This window comes from Hyaena hyaena, unplaced genomic scaffold, assembly GCF_003009895.1.
Source record: "Hyaena hyaena isolate Hyena2069 unplaced genomic scaffold, ASM300989v1 scaffold_127, whole genome shotgun sequence".
Lineage (NCBI taxonomy): Eukaryota > Metazoa > Chordata > Mammalia > Carnivora > Hyaenidae > Hyaena > Hyaena hyaena.
Genome location: NW_024080758.1, coordinates 1,192,176 through 1,214,357, shown reverse-complemented (window position 1 = coordinate 1,214,357; position 22,182 = coordinate 1,192,176). Strand labels below are relative to the sequence as shown.

The 22,182-nt window shown below is 46.5% G+C and overlaps 1 protein-coding gene across 1 annotated transcript; it reads right to left on the bottom strand.

Moving 5' to 3' along the window:
• Positions 1 to 13,012: 13,012 nt before the first annotated feature.
• Positions 13,013 to 21,874, bottom strand: ZBTB18 (zinc finger and BTB domain containing 18). The gene is made up of 2 exons (XM_039237486.1): positions 21,807 to 21,874; positions 13,013 to 16,814 (listed from the first exon to the last, which is right to left on the bottom strand). The coding sequence occupies exon 2, from the start codon at positions 16,798 to 16,800 to the stop codon at positions 15,232 to 15,234; it is 1,569 nt and encodes a 522-aa protein (XP_039093417.1). The 5' UTR covers positions 16,801 to 16,814; positions 21,807 to 21,874; the 3' UTR covers positions 13,013 to 15,231.
• Positions 21,875 to 22,182: the final 308 nt, after the last annotated feature.

Below are 22,182 nucleotides of genomic sequence, written 5' to 3'. Positions count from 1 at the left end.
CACACACTACATAAAAACAAAACAAAAAAGGCAACAGTAAGATCCATGGTACCTAAAATACTCCTATTTTTTTCTATACAGTTTGAGACACCCTGAATCAAGGAGGCTTATGCTTCTCTGCCTTGGCCTTGAAGACCGAACTCTAGCCAGTAGCTTCCTTCAAACCCTGAGTATTTTGCATCTTTAGCAATGGGACAGTAAGTACCTAAGGAGTGAGGAGCCATACGTCCAAACAGCCTGTGTCTGCCACTTAGAACTATCTGGCTGTGTCTCCTACCTCAGCCCATGGGCGCTAGTCTCTCTTTCGAACAGGCGGCCACATTTCCCAGCTGTGACCCTGGAGGCACCCAAGAGGGTTAACATAGCTTTGCTGGTAGTCAACACCCTGGTTCTGAGGACCTCACTCACATTAATCAGCATTGGCCTTCTGGGCCTCTCTCCCATTCTGGACTGTGATTCCTGTGTCCCCGGAGAGAGAACACACTCGTCTTGCCTGCTGTGAACACAGAGCTTACATGGCACAGTCTCCTTCTTATGTCCTCAACGGGAAGTGTCTTCTCTGTTCAGTATGGTCCATTGTCTGGTCCCCCCTGCCTCGCCCACGGGACCCCTGGATCGCAATCAAGTAGCTGGAAGATAAGGTCAGAATTGAATTCTGTGGTCTCACCGGAATGAGCCAGGGAAGGATTTCACTAAAAAGTACACGAACATGCTCCAAGATACATAACTCGAGGGAGATCGGATAAACTAAGTTAAGTGAAAATTAATTAACATCTTAACACTTTAGAAAACATACATGGTTTCACTTTACTATTTGGCTATGGGTTAGAAATGAATAACTGTTGATAGACAGCAAAGGGGGATGTATTTGTCTCACTTTCAGGTAAATAATATTTTTTCATAGTTTCCCTTTAATTTTGGTAGAGGAACATCGAGGATGGGGCCCCTACTGTTTTGTTAGCTCAGCACCTGGCTGGTTGCCAGGAAGTGTCTCCCCGCCCCCTGGGGACCACGCCCCTGCCCCCCCACTGGAGTGCGGTGGCGGGGGTGGGGGGGTGGCGGGGGTGGGGGGGTGGGGGGGCCTGGTCCCAGGTCAGAGACCTCAGGTTGGTACAATGGGTCGTGCCCTTGGGAGGTGGGCGCCCCATCCAGACGGCCCAACCAGAATTCTCCCGCAGGATTTGGGAGCTGTAACTGACAAGAGACATCGGCCTTGTCTGACGATGAAGACAAGGAAATGCAGGAGGAGCTGGCAGTCTGTCCCACCATGTGGCCTGAGAAATGGAAAATGCCATTCAGCGAACGGGAATCGGAGTCAGGGAGAGGAGAAGGAAGCCTGACAGCCTTTGAGCTCCTAATTCTAGCTGCTCCCAAGGCCTCCCATACTCCTCTTTCGGATTCCACTGAATCCGAGGAGCCTTATAATAAAATTCTTTTCTGGCTTAACTAGCTTAAGATGGATTTCTATTCCTTGCAACCAAAAGAATTTTAACTAATATAAGAATGTGGTCCTATTTCGGTCTTACTTACATGCTAATCTTTAATTCGGCAACCATTTTGCTTTGTGACTTCAGAATGAAAAAAATAAAAGGGGAAATATTTAAGTTAGACTCTTGTGCGAATGAGTCCACAATCATTCTCTTGAGCTGTGTTTCGCCCCCACCCCCAACACACACACACACACACACACACACACACACACACACACACACACAACACTTTGTTAGGGTTTTCTTTATTCTGGGATGGATTAGGTACATGCTGGATGTACATACAGGGGAAGATTAGGTCTGTGGTCTGACTGTGAATAATACAACATGGGATTTTTATGACAGTCCCTAAGAATTAAGTTTTCTTTAATTTCAGAGTCCATCTGTGAGTGTGGTGTGTTCCCTTGATGATCAGCATAACTCAAATGGTCTTTGATCTGTAGATCTATTGCCAATCCCAAGACATTCCAAACTCCACGAACCATGCCCACAGCAATGGTCTTTGGTATGCCCCTTCCGATGGAAGCTACCAGAATTAGCCTTTTCATACACGAGGCCCTGTCCCATGCTAGAAGGTGGCCGGGGAGCTGTCCAACCAAGCCTCCGTGAGGAGCTGAACGAGGGAAAAACCGCTTTGCGGGACTCACAGGGGTGATTCCTCAGGCAAGTGTCCCCTGCACAGGTTCACCACTAGTTACGAGGATGCACCACAGTACGGGTGATAGGGTCCCCATCACTTTCCCAAAAGTAGGATATATTGTAAACAGACCTCGGAATTATATGAGCTCTTGCCTAACTCTATCCAGAACCTCTCAGCCTTCTACTATTAGAAAACAGAAATGCACCCCAGACCCGCTGAGCTCGAAAAGACACAAGGAAGCACATATACTTGTAAACACAGTTAGATATTAAAAATCCAAAGGCGGGTGGAAATGCTCACCCCCTCTGCCTATGTCCTCCCTCATCTGAGTTAGCGTACCTTTCATGGCCATGAGAGAGTCACCATTTCTATTCTAACTGGAAAATATTTTCTTGTTACACGGCGCAAGCTCAGCGAGCATTGCAGTTAAACGGGGGGGGGGGGGGGGTGGAGCCCAAGAATTTAGTGCTGAAAAGAACCTCAGAGTCTCATGGCCCAAGAGGTTTATTTTAAAGACGAAGCAGGGAAGGGGGCGGTGGGGGAAGCCCAGAGAGATGAAGTCACTTGTTCAGACTGCACAGCCAGGTGGCTGAGGACGAGAAGGAGGCCTGCATGGCCCCCTGTCCTGGTTTTAGGCTCTCAGAAAGAAGGGCGGTGCACCATGCTTCCTGGGCCCCCTGAATCACCCTGCGCAGGGACAGCCCTGCACGTGTGGAGGCTGTAGATGGCCAAGAAATCAAGGCCACCGGCTCTTCTAAATTCTCCAGGGAGAAAGTTCCAAGGCGCTGGTGGCCGATGCGGCAGGAGTTTCAAAGGCCTGCAGCAAAAGCCCTGTTCGCAGGGCCTCGGCCCAGATGTCCTCATGTCCCCTCTGCAGACACAAGGCTCACGCTGCTGCAGTCCACCCCACGCAGCAGCAAAGCTGCATCAGGCTCCCGGAGCCCTGGGCACACGTTCAAAACATACCTAGGGTAGCCACCGATCTGTCTGCCCGCGGGAGACGGCTGCCCCTCTGCGGGGGCCCGGGAGCCGGCCCCAGGGCTCTGCCTTCTCCTCTCCCTGGTCGCTGGCTGTGGCACGGCACAAGGAAACAATGAACCGGCAGGGCAAACACAAGTCAAGCTGCCGAATAACCACACTCAGAAGACAAGGCTCAATTGCTCAGCAGCTTGAGTGGGACTGTGAGAAACCCGTGGGGGTTTTCACAGAGCAGGTGGGGTTCAGTGCAAACTCGGAGCGTCTTGCTAATCCTTAGCGATGGCACCTTTGTTCAGTTTCAGGAAATGCGGGGGGCAATTTTTTTTTCTCTCCTTTGGAAAAGAGACTGCGAAAACAATATCAATTTGTTTGAGCTCAAGATGGGAGGGGAACTGATGTCACGCCTTCTCAAGCTTCCCGAGGTCGAGGTCGGGATGCCGGTGGCGCCCAGAGCTCAGACTCACCTGCGCAGCATTGCGGGCTGTCAGTGAGTCCACACCCACACCTCCTCCGGAGAGGAGTCTGATTCTTCCAGACTCACACACACCTAAAGAAATAGTCATCCTTCCGCGTGAAGGACAGACACTGGGACAATAGACGTGGCCGGGCCGAGTGGACTGGGGAGCTTGTCTTTGGGAAGGCTGTAGCAGATTTCTCTACGTGGAGGACTTCTCTGTCCCTATTATCTCACTAGGCTGTTGGGTGTGTCAGCTGCTACCTGAACAGAGGTGGGAGTCCCGCAGAAGCTGGCTAAGAGAAGAAAACCGTTCTCACTTGGGTTCTATAAATTACTCATATTCTCACTTTGATATCAAGTACGGTATGTATTAGAGTGCATGGTTTTGGCTAGAACCAATTTGGAAGGCTGTCAAATTAAAAAAAAATTGGGAAAATAAATCCGAAGTAAAATTTATGACATGATTTCACTCCCATTACATTCCACTTAACAAATGCATATGTTTTACAATATCTTTAATAATAATTATTAAACATAGTAAAATACTTCCAAACTTGGCTCATTGCATAATTGTACTTCAAGTGAAAAAAAAATGATCCGAAGCCTTGTCAATATGCCACTTCTTCCTCCCCGCCCCCCCCCCCCGCTTTTAACAGAAGCAGCATCCAGTGGAATAATCCAAGCTGTGTTCAAGAAGTTGGCAAGTAGGTCCAATTAAATGTGGTTTTACTGTATTCTGGCGTTTGCATATCTAGTTTGCCAAGAAGTAATCTTTCACAAAAAAAAAAAAAAAAATCTGTACTGGCCCAGACATAGCCTGGATGGTGCAATGCATCACATAACTTTACCCCATGACTAAGATAATCTTTTTTTCTTCTTAAATAGCTGTGGAAAACGTATCATACATCCATCATATTTCTATATGAATCACAAAACACCATCCCTTATGGAGCCTCTTACATTTATACATGACAAACTGAAATTCATCTCAATAGCCCTGTTTATTTTAATTATTAAACGCGGAAGGGGTTTGCTCTTGGCCACCTGAGCTTGGTGCATTTATTCAGATGGACTCTGGTCGGATTATGTGAATGGGGCTGTAGATGACCTACTGACTATTGAATACCGCGTGTCAAAGCCGCAGTCATACACATTCACGGACCTCGGCACCTGAATCTCAGGGAGTAAGGTGCTTCTCTGAGGTTTGCAGATGAAATCCTGGGTCATTCTTTGCTGGGGCTTTGCACGCTTCTGATCCCTTACAGAGGAGCTGACTCTCACAGCCCCTTTCAGCTAACCAACGCTCTACGTGAACCATCAGCCGTATCCAAAGTCCAGATGGAAAGCTGTCAACAAAGAGACTCCTTCCGCTCTGCCTACTGCATGATTCATCCCTGGCATGAAGACAGGCCCGGAGATGGCCCCACCACCTTGACTCCCATAGGTGAGCCAGGAGCAGAGCACAGGTGCCCATTCCCTGGCTCAGCAGGGAGGGATCAGGTCAGAAAATGCCGCAAAACGCACAACCTGGCCTTTGTTAGAGCCATCGTGAGCTCATTAAAAACACATGCAGAAATGGTTAAACAAAATCCTCTAAACCTTTCACAAAATTGCCAGTCTATTAGAAGGACTGAGCTCACAGCAAACTCTCCTTTCCAATGTGTGCAATGGGGCAGCTAATGTCCTTTGGACTCTTGTGTATGGCACCGAGCGGTGGGGGGGAGGAGGGTGTGGGGAGGGGGGGCCTGTTTGTTTTTAGTTCTTGTTGTTTTTCAACTTTTTTTCTAACCCCAACTCTTAAATACGTCAACCAAAAGGATTATTTCACCAAACATGTCTTGTTAAAGTCATGGCCTTTAAAAAAAATCTATGAAAGTTATAAAATAAAAAGGAAGATTTGTGTCATTATACCAAGGGGAGACAAGAGGGAAAGAAAAAGAGATGAGTGTGGCAGGAATCCTTTTGTGAAGTGGCATTGCATCAAAGAGCCAAGGGGACACTCCGAAAGGGCTTTCCGACGCCTATATACGTGGGCAAGATGGACGTAAGTTTGTCCTGGGAAATAGCTACTCAAAGTTTCCTTTAAAGGAAGACAGCAGTTCTGCATTTCATCAAGGTGTGGACTTTGAACAAGTGCATCCTCCTCTAGCAGGATTTGCTTCTCATCGTGCCACAGCGTGGCTGTAAGCACACGAAACATAGCAAAGCATCAGTGATGGGAGGCCAGAAACTGAGAGGCTGCAAGCTCCGAGCTGGCATGTGCCACCTCCTCCTGGTGAGCTCGGAGGAACCCACTGAAGGCTCTGGGCCGATCACGTTAATCTGTGTGCTCCCCTGGGGAGTGGTACCTGTTCGCTATCGTGATATATATTCATCATGCTGGTGTTTATGTTATGACGCACGTGTAAACGTGAACCGGGGCTTCAGTCTCAGTCTCTTCAACATTAAGGGGGGAAAATATCTGTGTTCCAGTTAGGTTTTGGATTAGATCAGCATAGAGTTGAAATGCCTTTGAGAGATTTGGCAGAGGAACCAGCGGTGACACGTGAGTTACATGAGGTTTGTGTAGGTAAACGTGTGGACACCTACCAACCCACCTGAGAATGTGCAACGTTCCCATGTCTGTGGCGCTTCCCTGTTTGCACTGCACGTAGAGAGGTTGCTCGCCTCAGAACCTGCTTAAAACTGAAATAAAGTTGAGGCGGTAAGTGCTCCATGGATTAAAATCATAAAAATCCACCTTGAAAACAATCCACGTTGGTAAGACGGCAGGATGCTAAGGAGAAACTTGCTCTCAGTGTAAGAAATAATAATTGTCATAACAGTGATGTCACCTCAGATGACAAACTTGGCCCCTTGTCTCTGAGCCTAACGTTTTGCACATCTGTGGTCACGTTATTCTAAGGAAGAAGGTGAGGCGGGCATTATTACTCTGGTCTCACAAACGGAAAAATGAAGGTGTCAGGGCACGGTCCCTCCCACGTCATTGGTAGACCTTCCGCAACTTTCCCTTCAGTCTTCTGTTCAGCAGCTGATCCTGAGAGAAGGAGGTGAGAAACATTCCAAGAACTGAGGCCAATTTTCAGATTAAGCGGAAAACTATTCAGTTCTCCCACTTGGGCGGCAAAATGAGTTTCGAGGCTTCTGTCTGGCGGCCACCCGGCCATGCCGCCATGTTTCTTCTCTCCCTCTCGCATGGCCAGCGGCAGGTCTGTCAACCCTGCAGCCAGTAGCCCTGCAAGTAGCAAGGCGTCGTTGTGGTTGAACAAATAACATGTTTTGGAAACCCAAGCAACCCTTTTTGTGGCCGGGAGCAGAGAGGGAGAGCATTGTCAGTAGACTCCTGCCAGGGCTTCAGCTGCTGGAGAGCCTGAAGCTGAGGGCCCAAGACGTGTCCACCTGTGACGCCGGGAGAGAGTGTTCTGCTGTGATATTTTTAAAATAGTTGATAGGCTCCAAGCCAGGAAACAAAATCGTAGAATTCCAGTCTTGGGTTCAGTTTGTAAATATACACAGCAGACAATGGTGAGCACAGTGATGGCCAATATTTAATTCCGTGATGCAAGTGTTATCCCCGGGGCATCACCAGAATGTAGATTTCAGTTTCAGACTCCATCAAAGATGTGGCCAGAGCAAGGAATCCACCCTTCTTTGTGTGCTTCTAAAGAGAGGAAAACCCCGTGCCTGAAATGATAGCTGGCCAGTCAGTTGGCTTGGGGAATGTATGAAATGTTTGCAAAGTCCTTTGAGCCCCTCCCCATCCCCTATGCCTAGCTCTGCACCTGCCCCTCTACGCCCAGGATAAATAAACTGGAAATCGCTTTTGTTCCTTCAAGCTCTAAGTTTTTGTGATTTTAGATTGGTCTCTGTGGAGGCACGTGTGATAGAGCAGTCTGTAGGGAGGGTATCCAACACACAACATAAGTCTTCAAATGATGGAGAATAATTGGACCATTAGATTATTTTCAAATTCTGGCCATTAGATTGTTACAACCCGAATAACAAAATTAATTCAGCATTTCAAGAACATTCAGTCCGGAACGCAAATTTTAAAAATTCAGGATACAGATGTTAGCCCGGGATTGTTTTTGTTTATAATGCTTAAAAGTTCTGTTATTTTTGGAGAGAGGAAAAATTATATGTGTATTATTAATCAAGAATAACAATATGAGAATGGATTGCCTTCGAGGGCGTCATTTGACTGACTTTTAAACGGAAACACTTCAATCATCAAAATCCTTCCATGCTGGTCAAGCCTCCAAACCGCCTGTATTTTGACTAAAGTATTATTTTTACTGCAAGATAAGCACCTTTACGAAGCGAATGGAACAAAAATGATGACAAACCCTCCCTCCCTCCCCTTTTGCACATAAGTGATTCTAGTACTGCTCTGAGGCATCCCTCAAGTAAAATAACATATAAATAGAATGTGAGAAATCACCACATTTTCTAGACTCCACACTTAGTATGAAAAACAAAACTTCACTGTGCCCCAACATACCCTCTAATTTTGTTTTCTCTGAACCTCGGGGTTTCATGCAGTTCAATGTCATTTGTTGTAATAAATCTCGGGAAATACCTCAGTTCCTCTGTCGCTGAGCTCTGCCCTCCCCCTCCCCCTCCCCCGCATATAGTTTGCCGGTGCAGACTGGCAAAAAGGCCAATCTCGATGTAGCTTTCATTTCAAAGTTGTTCCCATTATTTCACAATGGTAGAAATTCAGACACAAAACCGATTGGGTTGGAAAATTCATGGGTTGCCGAGTGGTTTTGACACTCCTTGCATAAAATTTTACCCTCTTATAATTACTCAAGGGACATGGAGAAAACAGAGAGCAGACTACATAAAATATATGCATTTCAGTTTGGGTCTCAGCAGAAATTAGAACGTGAAGGGATATTCCATCTGTACCCGCCCCCCCATCCCCAGTTTCCTTGGGTTTGTTCAGTGGCAAAGTCGTGGGGAATTTGAGATCTTAAACAAATGTATCATGTCTGTGCTTTGGTTGTAAACCTGCATGATTGTCTCTGCCTGGCCCATCCTTAAGAGGCTCTTTTTCTCAAAGGCAGTTGGTTATAGAAATAACTAAAAATTTGATCTTCTTGGGATATGATTCTGTGCTCAAACTTCTTCTAGTTGGTGAGGACTTTAAGTTACGCAGAGTAACAGTATAAAGTAGAAGAAATGGATTTTTTTTTTTTTTTTTTACATTATGAACAAATAAATGGCACTAACTTTTGTGGCTGTGGCTCACAAGCAAGAAATACTTTTCTTCAATGTTTTAGTTATCCATTAGTATATCATTGTGCTTTTCTGAAAATTGTCCAAATAGACATCGTTAGGAAGCATTGTTTTCTGTCTAGTAAACAGGAAAGAGGCATTTCAATATTACCAAACAGCTTGTTTACACGATATGGTTCCAAGGAAGTGGGCCACAGCAAAGGTATATGTATAGTTTAAGTCTGCTTTTTAAAACAAATGTAAGAGATTCCCATGAAAAGCCTAAATGTTCTTCTTCCTTTGATCGAAGACCATTTCAGAGCATTAGACACACAAAAATGTTACAGTCTTTCCTAATCCTCTCAAAGGTAAAGTGTATACTGCACTGAGTAGTCTGTTTTAAATGAAGTAAATATACCCTTCTTTATATTTTCAGTAATAGATATTTTTTAATCATACACGGTTAAGATGCATTCCATTACGCACTGTCACGTGTCAGAATTAGTATGGGCCCGGCAGAGCACACATAAATAAACTTCTGCCATTCCCACAAGTTCAGTGCTGTGGTGGAAGCATTATGTACTGAAACGCCAGATTTAATCTACCCTCTCGATGTTTCCTAATATTCAGATGCATTTTCCACACACCACTTCCTATTAACTACAAATCTACCTCTTAGCAAACTTCAATATTTAGGCCAATAGGACTTCTTAAAATTCCTGTGTAGTCGTATTAAGCATGCATACTGACATTTAATAAAAAACGACTTGATTTAATGATTAACTACAGAGATTATAACACACTGTAAAATAAGTCATTTCCGTGAAGGGACTCTCTATGGGTGTCACACGGCCTCTCAAAGCCACTCTAAATATCCTCACTGAATCTGTTACGGACTAATGTGCCACATTTTAAAGCCAAATTGGGTTTTCACTCTTCTCTTGCCAAACAAACAGAGAGAATGCCTCCTATAGCAAAAAGCAGGCTCAACTACACATCCATTCCCGAAGATTAGAAAGAGGGCGAAAGTGTCTGGAAATTCAAGGAAATTTTTAGTTTTCAAAAAATTGTTTCGTAAAGTACCCTTCGGCCAAGGAAAATGCCATGTTCACATAAACGTAGCAAGTGTGATCAATAGCAAACTAGTAAATATTAAAATAGAATCCGAAAAGTTGACTGGTAAATTTGTCTCTCTCAACAAAAATCTGATTTCTTTCAAGTGCTTGACTATTTTCAGAAAAATCTACGCTCTGAGCCCAAGTTACCGGGATAATTAATTGAACGATTTAGTGTAGTAAGGTATTTGGGCTTAGAAGGTAAACTTTTCAAGCTTCTGTTTCGCTTCTATGACCTTACCTTTTCGTGTTACAATGTTTTAAATTTAAAGAGTTGAGCTTCATTTACAAGAAATTACAAAAAGAAATAATTTTTAAGGGATCAGTTTGCAAAAATACTAAAAGTTTAATTTCTAAAATGTCTGTGAAAATAAATGACTACTTCTGAAAACCTCCAATGACATCAATAAGCTTTGACTGCTTTAGTTAACCCTTCACAATATTAAGAAAATCTAAGGAGTGGGGAGGTTAGAAACATATTTCTTTCTAATCTAACTGAATTGACTTGAAATCAAAAGATAGGTAGTTCTACATTTGAGACCAAAGGATCACATACAAAGATATTTTTGCCATGTTTCTGTAGGCAAAAGGGAGAAAAATGTTAACATAAGGGACAAAATTTTGTCAGTGTAATAAACTTGGACTATAGCCAAAATGAAACTCCTGAAAAGCTATTTGTTTAAAAAAATAATAAAATTATTATTTTATTTTTTAAATGGTATGATCTCTAGCATTTTAAGGGCAAATGACTTTAAGGAAAAGGATTGAGCTCTTTGAGCTCTTCCACCCTGGATTTCAAAATTCACACTTACTTGATTCACTGTATCAACAATTTAAAACATTGTAACAAACAATTAAACAAAAATTTAGATTGGCATTTACAAATGAAATCTAAGATTATCTGAGTTTCCTCACCAGAGGTATAAAAGTTTCCCCAATTATATTAGAAACCAAAGAATGTTTTAAGTTTTCTAGGAATAAAATGTAGTCCTACAATACAGGAAATTTTGAGACCTTAAGACTTAAAAAAAATTCTTATCTGCGACAGTGGGGTTTGTAAAGTCTAATTCTTATATGCTTGTGTTTCGTTGAAACTTGGGAGACTCAAGATTTTTTAAGTAGCGTGACTTTTTGGGTAAAAAAACTCAACTGTTCTTTGATGATAGTTCAAAACAAAGGGTTTCCTGGGAAAATGAGTATTTCGGCCATTTTAACGTGCACTATCATGTAATTTTAACATGGTGTTCACCTTTTCCTAGGCTCTCAATAACCTGTTTAGAGGTAATCTTAACAAGTCTGTTAAAGAAAAATTCTACTTGATTCACCTACTCATCTGACAGCATAAGTAACCAGCAAGGAAATCCAAAACCAATATCCCTAACATTTTATACTTCTGGAATATTCCCTAGGGTGCAGCCTGCACACAATGCTAGGCCCACAGTGATCTAGGTAGGGTATGACTGACTACCTAAAAAACAGATGGTTTCAAAAGCAAACGAAATCGTGTAGTTAAAATATACTTAGGCATCAGCCAGATGTCAAAGGGGGAATCAATTTGAATGGTTTCCAATGTGATTACGTGACAAATTAATTTCCCTTTTTTTTTAAATGTAGCAAATGAACTACTGATTCCTCCACTTCTCTTAACAAACGTGGTGATTTATGTGATTAATATTCTGTCCTAGGTTTGCAAGAAATAACTTTTAAGAAGTTATTTCTTCTACATCACACGTCAAAATATTGTTTTTATAAGTATATCCAGCTAAGTTTAAGACAATGCTCCTCAGTTTAAATTAGATGCTCGTCAGGGAAACTAAATTATAACTCTCAACATCTCCAGAAAGTTTTGACGGACTGTGACCAGCTACTACAGGAACTGAAAAAACACAAAATCGGCCCCCCTCGTGCCCCTGTCCACCCCTCCCAGCCCCCAGCTCTTTTTAAAAATAAGCTTGTAACTGCTGAAGAAATAATTCTGTGGAGCTCAAATGTACATTCCTCTTTCACATGAAACAACATTTGGTTGGTTAAAACCAAGTGTGAGTTGCATGTAACAGAAATCCTGCTTTGACAAAAAAAAAAAGAAAGAAAGAAAGAAAAAAAAAAAAGAACGAATTGCAGGGATTCCAAATAGTAAATTATTGACTGCGCTCTATGATTAAAACAAATCTTTTTGGATTCTCATCCAAAGCCATCCGGAGCTCACGAGTCTATTTCCAAGCTCTGTTTTTCTATGGAAGTTAAGAATATTCCCATTCCTAGAGGCCTTATAAATGTATTCTATTGGACAGTAGTAATGTAACACTGTAACTTCATATGCATCTCTAAAGTTAGAAAGTACTGGCAGACACTGATCCGAGGGTTTGCAAAAAACTCTCTCAGGTCTGTGCCCGCCCTGCGCCCACTTAGGACCAAATGTGACAATTCTATGGTGCTGTCCGGGGCCCTAGGTGCTCTGTTCATTCACCAGCAGGGTTTCTCACCCTGATGCACCCGAGCAGACCATCACGAAGTCCGGACGATCACAGACATTAGGGCCCCGAGATCTCGTAATTGCATTTTCAAAGCAAAACTCCGAGAACTCAAAGTTGGGAACTTCAGAGCTCTCCCAGCAACAGAAAGGACTGGTGGAGCCAATCTCGAATGATCGAATGTCTGCTAATTTGATTGCCTAGACTTCCAAGTCGTTAGCCAAGCAATCTTCCAAATTGAGACGCTCGGTCTCCTTCGACCTTCCACTTACACCAGAACACGGAAGGGTAGGTTGGGCCGCTGACTCAGGGTAACATCACCCATGAGAACGACGTGGTGTGTATGGCTGAACACCTGTTACAGGCTGTATGATGAAAAGCCCATGCTGCCCCTTGAAGTTTTGGAGATTCACCAATCCTTGATGTAGGGTATAGAAAACGGGTCACATTTTAAAACTGTGCATTAGTACCTTAAATGCCCGGAAGCCAAGATGCCTGCACACCTCCGTCTGCATTAATGAGGCATCCTAGCAACTTCGTACGGCCCGGATAGAACAGATATTAAAAACGAGGATGCCACGTACGATGCGCACTTAGAATCTACGGGGTACATCAACACAATGAAAAGAACACACACGAAATTCTCAGTTCATATAATTTATTGCAGTTAGCACACAGTTTAAAAATTCACCAACACACCAATAGTACAAAACTAAACAGCATTATAAGTTATTCCCCCCTCAGGAAAATAAAACATACTATGATTGTCAAAGCTAGATGTCAGTCTAAGTTTTAGAACGAAGGAAGAATGTGAAACTAATAAAAGGGAAAAGCAATCACTCACAATGACCACAAAAAGAAATTCCAAAAGAAAGTCCGTTTTCTCAGACATTGATTGTCTCCTCTAAATTAATAAAAATTATTTTAACATAAACTGTATTTAACAAAAAAAAAAACTAGGAACTCTTCAAGTAACTAAAGATAATGCTCCAAGGCCATTTTCACAGCTTTTTTTGTTTGTTTGTTTGCTTTAAATGCCATTACAGCCAAATTAACACACATTTGACCAAATATTTCCAAAACAGTCCAGCAACACACAATGGAGTTTTCCATTCAGTATCTTAAGCACAAAAATAGGCTATGTTTACAGTAGTTAAGGCGATCAAATTTTAAACAAAAGCAATTTAAAAAAAAAAGGGAAAAACAGCAAACGTTTTCCATGCTACTCCCATAGACCTTATTTGTAAGTGCAAGACAGGAAAACAAACACTGTGCAAAATGCTTTTGCCCTGCGTGCTGGTCATTCAAACCCCACGTCGGGCCGCTGCAGCCTCAGCTGCACCATACACATAGTCTACTAACCCCCTTCCCCACCTTCCCCCCGTCAATCAAGGCAGGCCAGTCCTTTCAGCCCCGGGCTTTTTCAGTCCATAGAATCTTTTCATGAGTTGGGGTGGGGGTGGGGGGCAGGACGATGAAGGAGGGGAGGGAGGGAGGGTTAAGGGAGAAGGGGAGAAGAAAAGGGGAGACAAAAAAAAAAAAAAAAGAGAGAGAGAATGACCTATTGTCAATTTGTGCAGTAGTTATTCTAAAAATGCTCAACCGGGTAAATGTGTACCCCTAAACTTTGAGCTGGCATGGGTTCTGTGCAATCAGGAGTCTGTTATAAATGCACACTGCACATGCAAATCTTTAAGCCGTTTGTAAACATTTATATTTTCCTTGTTATGTAGCGAAGTTATCAATTTGCAGCGTAAGTTTTTATTCAGCTTAACAGTCTCAACTTAAAGACAGTGGGAAAGTCAATTTTTAAATTATATAAAATAAAAATAAAAACAGTGCATTTACGTTCTTCATAACACCAGGTTTTTTCCCCCCCAAACGGTGCTATTTTGTTTCTCTAAGGAAATTAAATAATTTTAAACTCACTCGTTAAAGTTATACAATGCAAACAAAGACAAAAAATATATTGAAACTCATGCATTTCTGTAGCGTTAATATTTACTTTTCAAGACTCAACTAAGAGCATCAACACAACCTGTCAAGTTCTTTGACACCCCACCCCCCCCGGCCCGTGTAATCAATTACAGTATACAAGAACAGTAATTCACATTTTTCAACACACAGTTCAACACTGCTGAAGCTGCAATATCCTTTTTCGTTCCAAGCAAACCTTCACAAAGACAGTGTCCCAGTGAGCCCAGTGTACTTCCCGCATTTCTCTCACTGGGAGCTGTCAGAAAAACCAGAAGTTGCCACAGAAAGTTTTAAGTCAACTGCTTGTTTAAAAATAGATAATCCAGCATCTCAGAAATCTCCCAATTTGGGTCTAAAAGCACTCAGGTTTCCAACAGCCGGAAAAGATTCATGCAATTTGTGACATGTAGTAGAGGCTAATCAAACTGGAGGGGGTCTCTACTCTGAAACAGAACAGAACAAAACAAAAACAAAGTGGAAAAAGAGAGAGAGAGAGAGAGAGCGAGAGAGAGAGAGAGAGCGCGCGCGAGAGCGAGCGAGCGCTCCGAAAACAATGCAGTGTCGACAGAATGAAGCCCCGTGAAAGCATCTGGTGATAGGATGACCTGTTTCAAAGGTTCCCATTGGCTTCCTCCCCCTGCCCCCCCGCGAAAGAAAAGGCCCTCTCTGGTCTCCGACTTGCTCCAGAGTCTCTTTTCCCAGGATGCTAAGTTAGCTAGAGTCTCATGCTACTCTAAAGTGCAAAACCGAGTCAACACCCCGACGGTTTAGTTCCAGGAAACAAGGCTGCTTTTAGACCGTACCACGACTAGATAGAGATCTATGTATATATATGTACGTGTCGATATATATATTATTTATATGGAGAGGGAGACATAGAAAATCATTTCCAGAGTTCTTGGGAGCTATCTTCTAAGGTCCAGTCTCTGACCGCGGGCAGGCTCAGGGCCTCGCTTTTGACAGACAAGGAGTTCACCAACTCACAGTGGAACTTGCGGATGTGTCTGTACAGGTCCCCCGACTGCGTGAACCTGCGCTCGCACCACTTGCAGGCGTGCGGCTTCTCGCGCGTGTGCACCACCGCGTGGCGGCTCAGGTTGTGCGAGTACTGGAAGCTCTTGCCGCACTGCGTGCACGTGTAGGGCTTCTCGCCCGAGTGGGTCCGCTCGTGGCGCTTGAGCGTGTACATGCACGAGAAGGTCTTGCCGCAGAGCGAGCACGTGGGCACGTTGACGTCGGCGGCCGGCTTGCCGCGCAGCCCGTCCTGCTCGCGGAAGTGCGTGCTCAGGTGGATCTGCAGGATGTGCGGGCTCGGGAAGACCTTGTTGCACAGCGGGCACATGAAGATCTGGCCGGCCGGGCTCAGGATGTTGGACACGTAGGGCAGCAGGCCGCCGTCCACGGCCGCCTCGGCCGGGCCGCGCTCGTGCTCCGGGCTCAGCATCTCGTCGTCGCTGGCCTTGTCGTCGCGCTCCAGCTCCCTCAACACCGAGTCCTCGCGCAGCGGGGCCAGGTGCGCCGGCTCGTACGGCCCGCGGGCGTTAGCGGCCCCGCTCTCTTTCGCGGCGCTACGCTCCATGTCATAGTCACTAGCGCCCACCTCGCCCTCCTCACACGGAGCCTCTTTCTCCACCTTCACCTGCACCAGGTTGCTTCTCAGCACGTCCTGTGAAGAGAAATAAGAGCTGTTCAGATTTTCAACTCCTGACAGGCCGGACTTGACAGACAGGTCCAGCACACAGTCAACATCCGCCGAGCCCCTCACGGAGGCCACAGACCTCTGCGACAAAGACTCTGCGGAGCTGCAGGGGCTGGCCACGGTCTTGCCGGCGGCCGCGTGGTGCGGCTCCGCGTCCCCGCCGGCCGCGGGCAGCCCCGCCGAGTCCGAGGGCAGGCGCATCCACATGGTGCCCGGCTCGGCCGCCAAGTCCCTTTTGCCGGGCAGGAGGGGCAGCTTGTCGTCCTCGCCGTCGTCCTCGTCGCTGGGCAGGTCGCCCGCCACGTGGCTGCTGCCGTCCGACAGGCTCTCGACCTTGTCCGAGCAGCTGGACGCGTCCTCCTCCTTCTTGGTGCTGTCCGCCTCGGTGGAGGCCTTCTCCTTCAGCTTCTTCTTGCACACTTTGACGATGTCGTACATGTGGAGGTAACTGGCAGCTGCGAGCACGTCCTCAATGGGCAAGTCTTTGAACTGGAGTTTCCCTTCGTACATGAATTCAAGCAGGAGCGCGAAAGCCGGGGCCGTCACAATGTCGCTGTTCAGATGAACAATGTCCCTTTTGTCCAGCTGGTCCTTGTAAAAGAGGTGGAAGTACATGCTGCACGAAGCCAGCACAGCTCGGTGCGCGCGGAACTGGGCATCTCCCACCAGGACGGTGCAGTCACAAAGGAAGCCCTGGTGCCGCTGCTCGCTCAGACACTGCAGCAAATGTCTACTGTGGTCCGGGAACTCCATGCTGTCTTCATAACCTGGGGAGAGACACAGTCGTCGTGAGAGCCTGCCTGGGAACAACTTGCCGCCGCTCGGGGGGCCCCGTACCAGAAAAAAAGAAAAAAAAAAAAAAAAGGAGGAGAAGAAGATAATGACAGTGATTTGGGGCTTGGGCCGCCCGAGGTGCCCATCCCTGCATTTTAATCAGGCTCCTGACCCAAGGACGACCAGAGCACACGCACCAAACCCGAGGGCGAGAAGAAGAAAGAAAAAAAAAGTACCCTTTCCCAACTTCCTTACCCCAGCCAAACAGTCCCCAGTGCATCCCCACCTTCCCGGAACTTTCGGGCAAGTTTTAAAAGCCTTCGATTCACTACAGGCTCTTACTGAGAATGAGAATTCACAGCTCTTTCAGGAGAAGTGAACCTACTCATCAAATCACGTCCTACGAAACCCACAACAGCTCGGAGAACGAACAAAGAGGAGTCCCAAACACATTCTGGAAGATTCAGAAAACTTGTTCAACCATCCTTTTTATTTCACTACTTTTTTGATTACATGACTGCGCTTAGAAGGCACGATTTTAACACACACACACACACACACACACACACTGGCTGAATCAAGGGGAAAAAATGAAATCGCATAATTAGCCCAGAAATTAGCAAACAACTCACTTTTAAAGTCAGAGTGTTACAGCAACAAAAGCCCTGTGTATAAAAACAGATGTTAATGCCTTAGGATTTGCAGGTAGAGCACACGAGCACGAGATCAGAAAGAACTACACCGACAGATGGAAAAGATCATCTTTACTATGAACAAATCCAAATATTTTTTAAGTGAATGGAGGAAAAAAGAAGTAGTATTTCTTTGTAAAAATCTCTACAGCTAGGATAGGAGGGAACCAGAAGTGCTTCCCTTAACTCTGAAAATTCTCACCTAAACTTTGATCCATTGCAGAGCAAATGAATTCCATATTAAAATGATTTCAGACTTTTAAATAAAAGCGTATTGTATTCAAATGCAACTCCAAAGCTTTACAGGTTCAACATCCTCCCCCCAAGCAAAAAAAAAAAAAAAAAAAAAAAAAAAAAAAAAAAAAAAAAACAAGCAAAAAAAAAAAAAAAAAAAAAAAAAAAAAGCCTTGCTAGAAAAAGAGAAACTATTTTTTTCTGACTCTGCCTTACCTCATTCAACAGAAAATACTTTGTTTCAACAAAACTTGATATATTTTGTTCTCCCACTAGCTTCTATTCTTTCAAATATGCACCAGCGCCCTTGTTTTCTGGTGGAGGGGGGTGAAATAGAGGGGGAGCAAACGCGAGGATGTACAAAGGGTCAAAATTCAACTGCAAAATTCAACTCCTTGAAGAAGAAGAAGAAGAAGAAGAAGAAGAAGAAGAAGAAGAAGAAGAAGAATCATCATCATCATCAAGAAAACCCGACTTCCCCTTTCCTGTGACCAGAAGCAAGGTTCCACACCAAGCAGCCCAGAAAGTGCATTTGGGGAACGGATGCGTGGTAACTTAACAGTCAGAAATTACCTCCCTGCTTTTTCTACACTTTGCCCAAGATGGGCTGAAACTTTCATCCTAGCCCCCAAATACGTTCCGCCCCACGCCCCTGCTAGAATAAACCAAGATTTACAATACAATCACTTTAAGTGCTCCACAGCTAACATCAATCCTAATCCTTGAGAGGGCTAAAAATAAAGATTGGAGGGCAGCTCACAAGGTAGCCGTGATCAAATTAGGAGGCTGAGGACAGAGAGGGACGAAGAAGGAAGCTTATAAACATCTGACCCAGCTGACTGTGGCCATATGGCAGCTGCTGCCCAGATAAAGAGATTAAGAATGGAGGGGTGCGATTACAGCTGTCTGGCCAATTCAGGCAGCTCAAATCTACAAGTTCTAAATTAGTCGCTAACACAAAAACTCCTGCAAATAATTATTGTTATGCTGAAATAAAAGATCTCTTAAATATATATTTGAAAGAGAAATGAGGAAACCAGTCAAACTATTCTCCTGGGGACAAAAGTTTTTTTTTTCTCCCCCCTTTTTAAAAAAAACCTTCGGTTTCAAAAGCACTTACAGCTGTATGTTTCAGTAGCGCTGGCTGAATGTTTTGAAGAATAAAGTTTCACAGTGGAATTAATTACACAACAATCTAGCTTCTTAACTAGAATAATCTGCTCATATAAGTTTGAATGCTGGATTCCAGACAGTTTACTATTTCTCTCCCCCGACTACCCCCCAAAAGCAAAAGGAGTCTAAACAGCAGTGAACAACAGAAAAAAAAAAAAAGCATTCTAATCCAAAGTGATCTCAAACAGCAACATTTCAATGCCTTCCTTAACATTTCAAAACTTGAAATATTTCTGTGCATAAAAGTTATTTACTTGCTCGAGCAAAAGGGATGAAAATGAAAACTAAACGAGCCCAAGACTTCCAACTCCAACAAGATGTTCACTTAATCCTCGATTTCATATATTATTCCTAAACTGGGTTAGAAAAGTAATGTGATTTTTTTTAATTAAATAAACAGAACACCAAAACAGAAATAGGCTCGATCTAATCTCTTGCTACTCCTACCTTTAGGACACATAAACCTGATTAAGTCCTTTCCTCTGAGTCTCGCTGGCTCCAGGTCTGTTACATCGGTGGAAAAAAAGCAGACTAAGAGAGACAGATGCAAAGTGGAGATGATGTTAGAGAGGAACGAGATACCTTCTCCACCACAGATCCGCACACACTAGCTCCCTGTCTGTGTGTTAGAATAAAAGGCTGAGGGATGGCAGGCTGTCAGCTGCTCTGACATCATGTTCAGATGGAAATGCTACCTCCAGCTGTGCTCCTTTTAATGCCATATGCTGCTCCTCTACACTCCTGCTACCAGCTTTTTCTTAGGAGAACTTTTCTCTTCTGTTAGTATAAACAAAATACTTCAAAGTCTCCCTTTCCCCCCCCCCCAAACTTTCTAACAGAAGAAATTGAAAAACTCAGCATATGGAGTTCTACTGTATTTATGGAATAGCAACACTTCTGTCTTAAGTTGGTGGACTGGCTTACATACTGACAGCACACTCAAGCCACGGTGCTATTCAGGAAATCCAGATTCACTTTTATTCAACTCCAACGTTTAGTTTCAAAGGCAGCTTAGGGATATTTTTAAACCAACCCAATTGACATCTCCAGTCCCATTTCAACATTATTACGATACTTTCATTTTTTTTTTTCCGCCCTGCCGAGATCATGGCATACGTGTCTCAGAAGGCTGCAGGACTCTACCTTCACCTTCTTCTTCCACTCTTATTTAACTGTTTATCTCCAGCTACCCTCTCGTGCAATTTCTCACACTTGCCGGTTCATGCAAATTTCAAGTCTCGGTATCAACAAGGTGAAACTGCACTTTCTGAAATCCTGGAAAGTACTTCGGTTCCATGAGACCAATTAATAAACGGACACAACTCGGTACTGCCGCTTCACGTGAACGCTGCACCTGCCTATCTGATCCGCCTCCCGGCTCAGAAAATGCAGAACTCTGTCTTCCCCTTGATCTGTGTCCCATAACAATGTCTTTTTGGGTCACTCTGTAATGTTTCATGATCACAAGGAAACCTTTCAGAAAGGAGGTGGGGGGGGTGGGGAGCAGGTCGAGTGAGTTTGGGAACTTTTTAGCTAGAGTCTGTGGCTCTTTGCTACCGGCTGATGAAAGAGTAAGGCCACCCGGGCCGGGCCGACGGGTGCCCTGCAAGGTGCTGCGACATCTGTGAATGTGAGACACATGTCCACGGACTCCGGGGAGGGTGAGGGGCAGAGAAGGCCTGAGGCGCGGCCCTGCCTGGCGCTCTGCACTCCGTTCTCATTAGGAAACCGCGGCAGAGTTAAAGAGTAACAACACCCCACGTCCTGTCCTTCTCGCTCTGCCAAAGTCACCAGCCTAACTTTCTCTAACTTCGCAGGGAATGACAGAAGGACGAACGCCGCTTCCAGGGGGCACCGGTCGCAGCTAGATTCCTTCTCAGCCGCACAACCTCTCCTCCACGAATGCCCTCGCCCCATTCCAATATATCAGACATTAATCACCCCATTTACCCAGTGGGGTGGGGGGTGAGTGACAGTTTAATGAGTCCCAAGCACCGCAAAGGGCCAGCGACTCCCACCCCACAAATCAACCCCTTCACGTCTTGCTACCGCGGGGTCCAGGGAGGTTTGGTGAGGTCGGGTTTTTGTTTTTCCAAGAGGTGGGGGCGAGGGTGCGGGGGGGGGGAGAAATGCAAATGTCCACATAGTTGGCCGTGCATAAAACACACGCGGAAAGAGGAAGGTTAAACCACAGGGAAGGAGGAGGAGGGCGCAGAGCCGGTGCAGCAGGAAAACACCTTCAACAACAGACGAGAAAACAGACCCGGGTCACGGCAACAACAAAAGAAAAGTCGTAAGAAGCAGCCCGCGGGAGGAGGGTGGCCGCCGCCGCTTCCCCGACGCCGCGGCGCGCGAGCCCCCGGGGCCTCCCGGCAACTGCACCGGCCCGGGAGGGGCCCCTCCCCCCGCCCCCGCCCCCCCGCGGGCGCCACTGCAGCTGCACCGGCCCCCGGAGCCGCGGCCGTCCCGGGCGCCGCTGCAGCTGCGGCGGCTCCCAGGCCCCCCTCCCCCCGCCCGCCGCCCTCCGCACCCGGGAGGCGCCGCCGCAGCTGCACCGGCCGGGAGCCCGCCCCGCGCCGCAGCTGCACCGGCCGGGGGTGGCGGGGGGGGGGGCGCGGAGCCGGCGGGCCCGCACCCCGCCCGACCCCGCAGCTGCGGCGGCCCCGTCCCCGCGCCCGGCCTCCCGCAGCTGCGCCGCCCCCCGCCGCCCCAGCCGCTCCAAGCACACAAACTAACTCCACTCGCGGGGGCGCCCCCGGCCCGGCCCGCCCCCCGCCCGCCCCGGGCCCGCCGGCCGGGGCCGCACAGCTGGCGCCCCCCGCCCGCCAGGGGGCCGCGCGCCGAGGGGGCGCCGGGTCAGGGGCCGGGGCGGGCGCCGGGACTCACACGGAGCGGCCCTAAGTCACCGCGTCCCCGCCGCCGCGTCCTCCGCCTCCTCCTCCTCCTCCTCCCGGCCGCCGCCGCCGCCGCCGCCGCCGCCGCCGGACTTGGTGGGCTTCCTCCTCCTCTTGCCCCCCTCCCTCCCGGCCCCCCCGACCCCCAATCCCGGCTCCGTCGCCCGCTCCCCCCTGCCCCCTCCCTCCCTCCCGCCCACCCCCGCTGGCAGCCGGAGGAGCGCGGCGGAGCGAAGAGGGCCCCACTCTCAACGGCTCCCCATGGCAGCAGCCCAGCGGCGGCCGCAGCCTGCCAGACACAGCGAGGGAGCGAGCGAGGGAGCGAGCGCGGAGCCGCCGGCCGGGGGGGGAGGGGGCGGGGGGCGGGG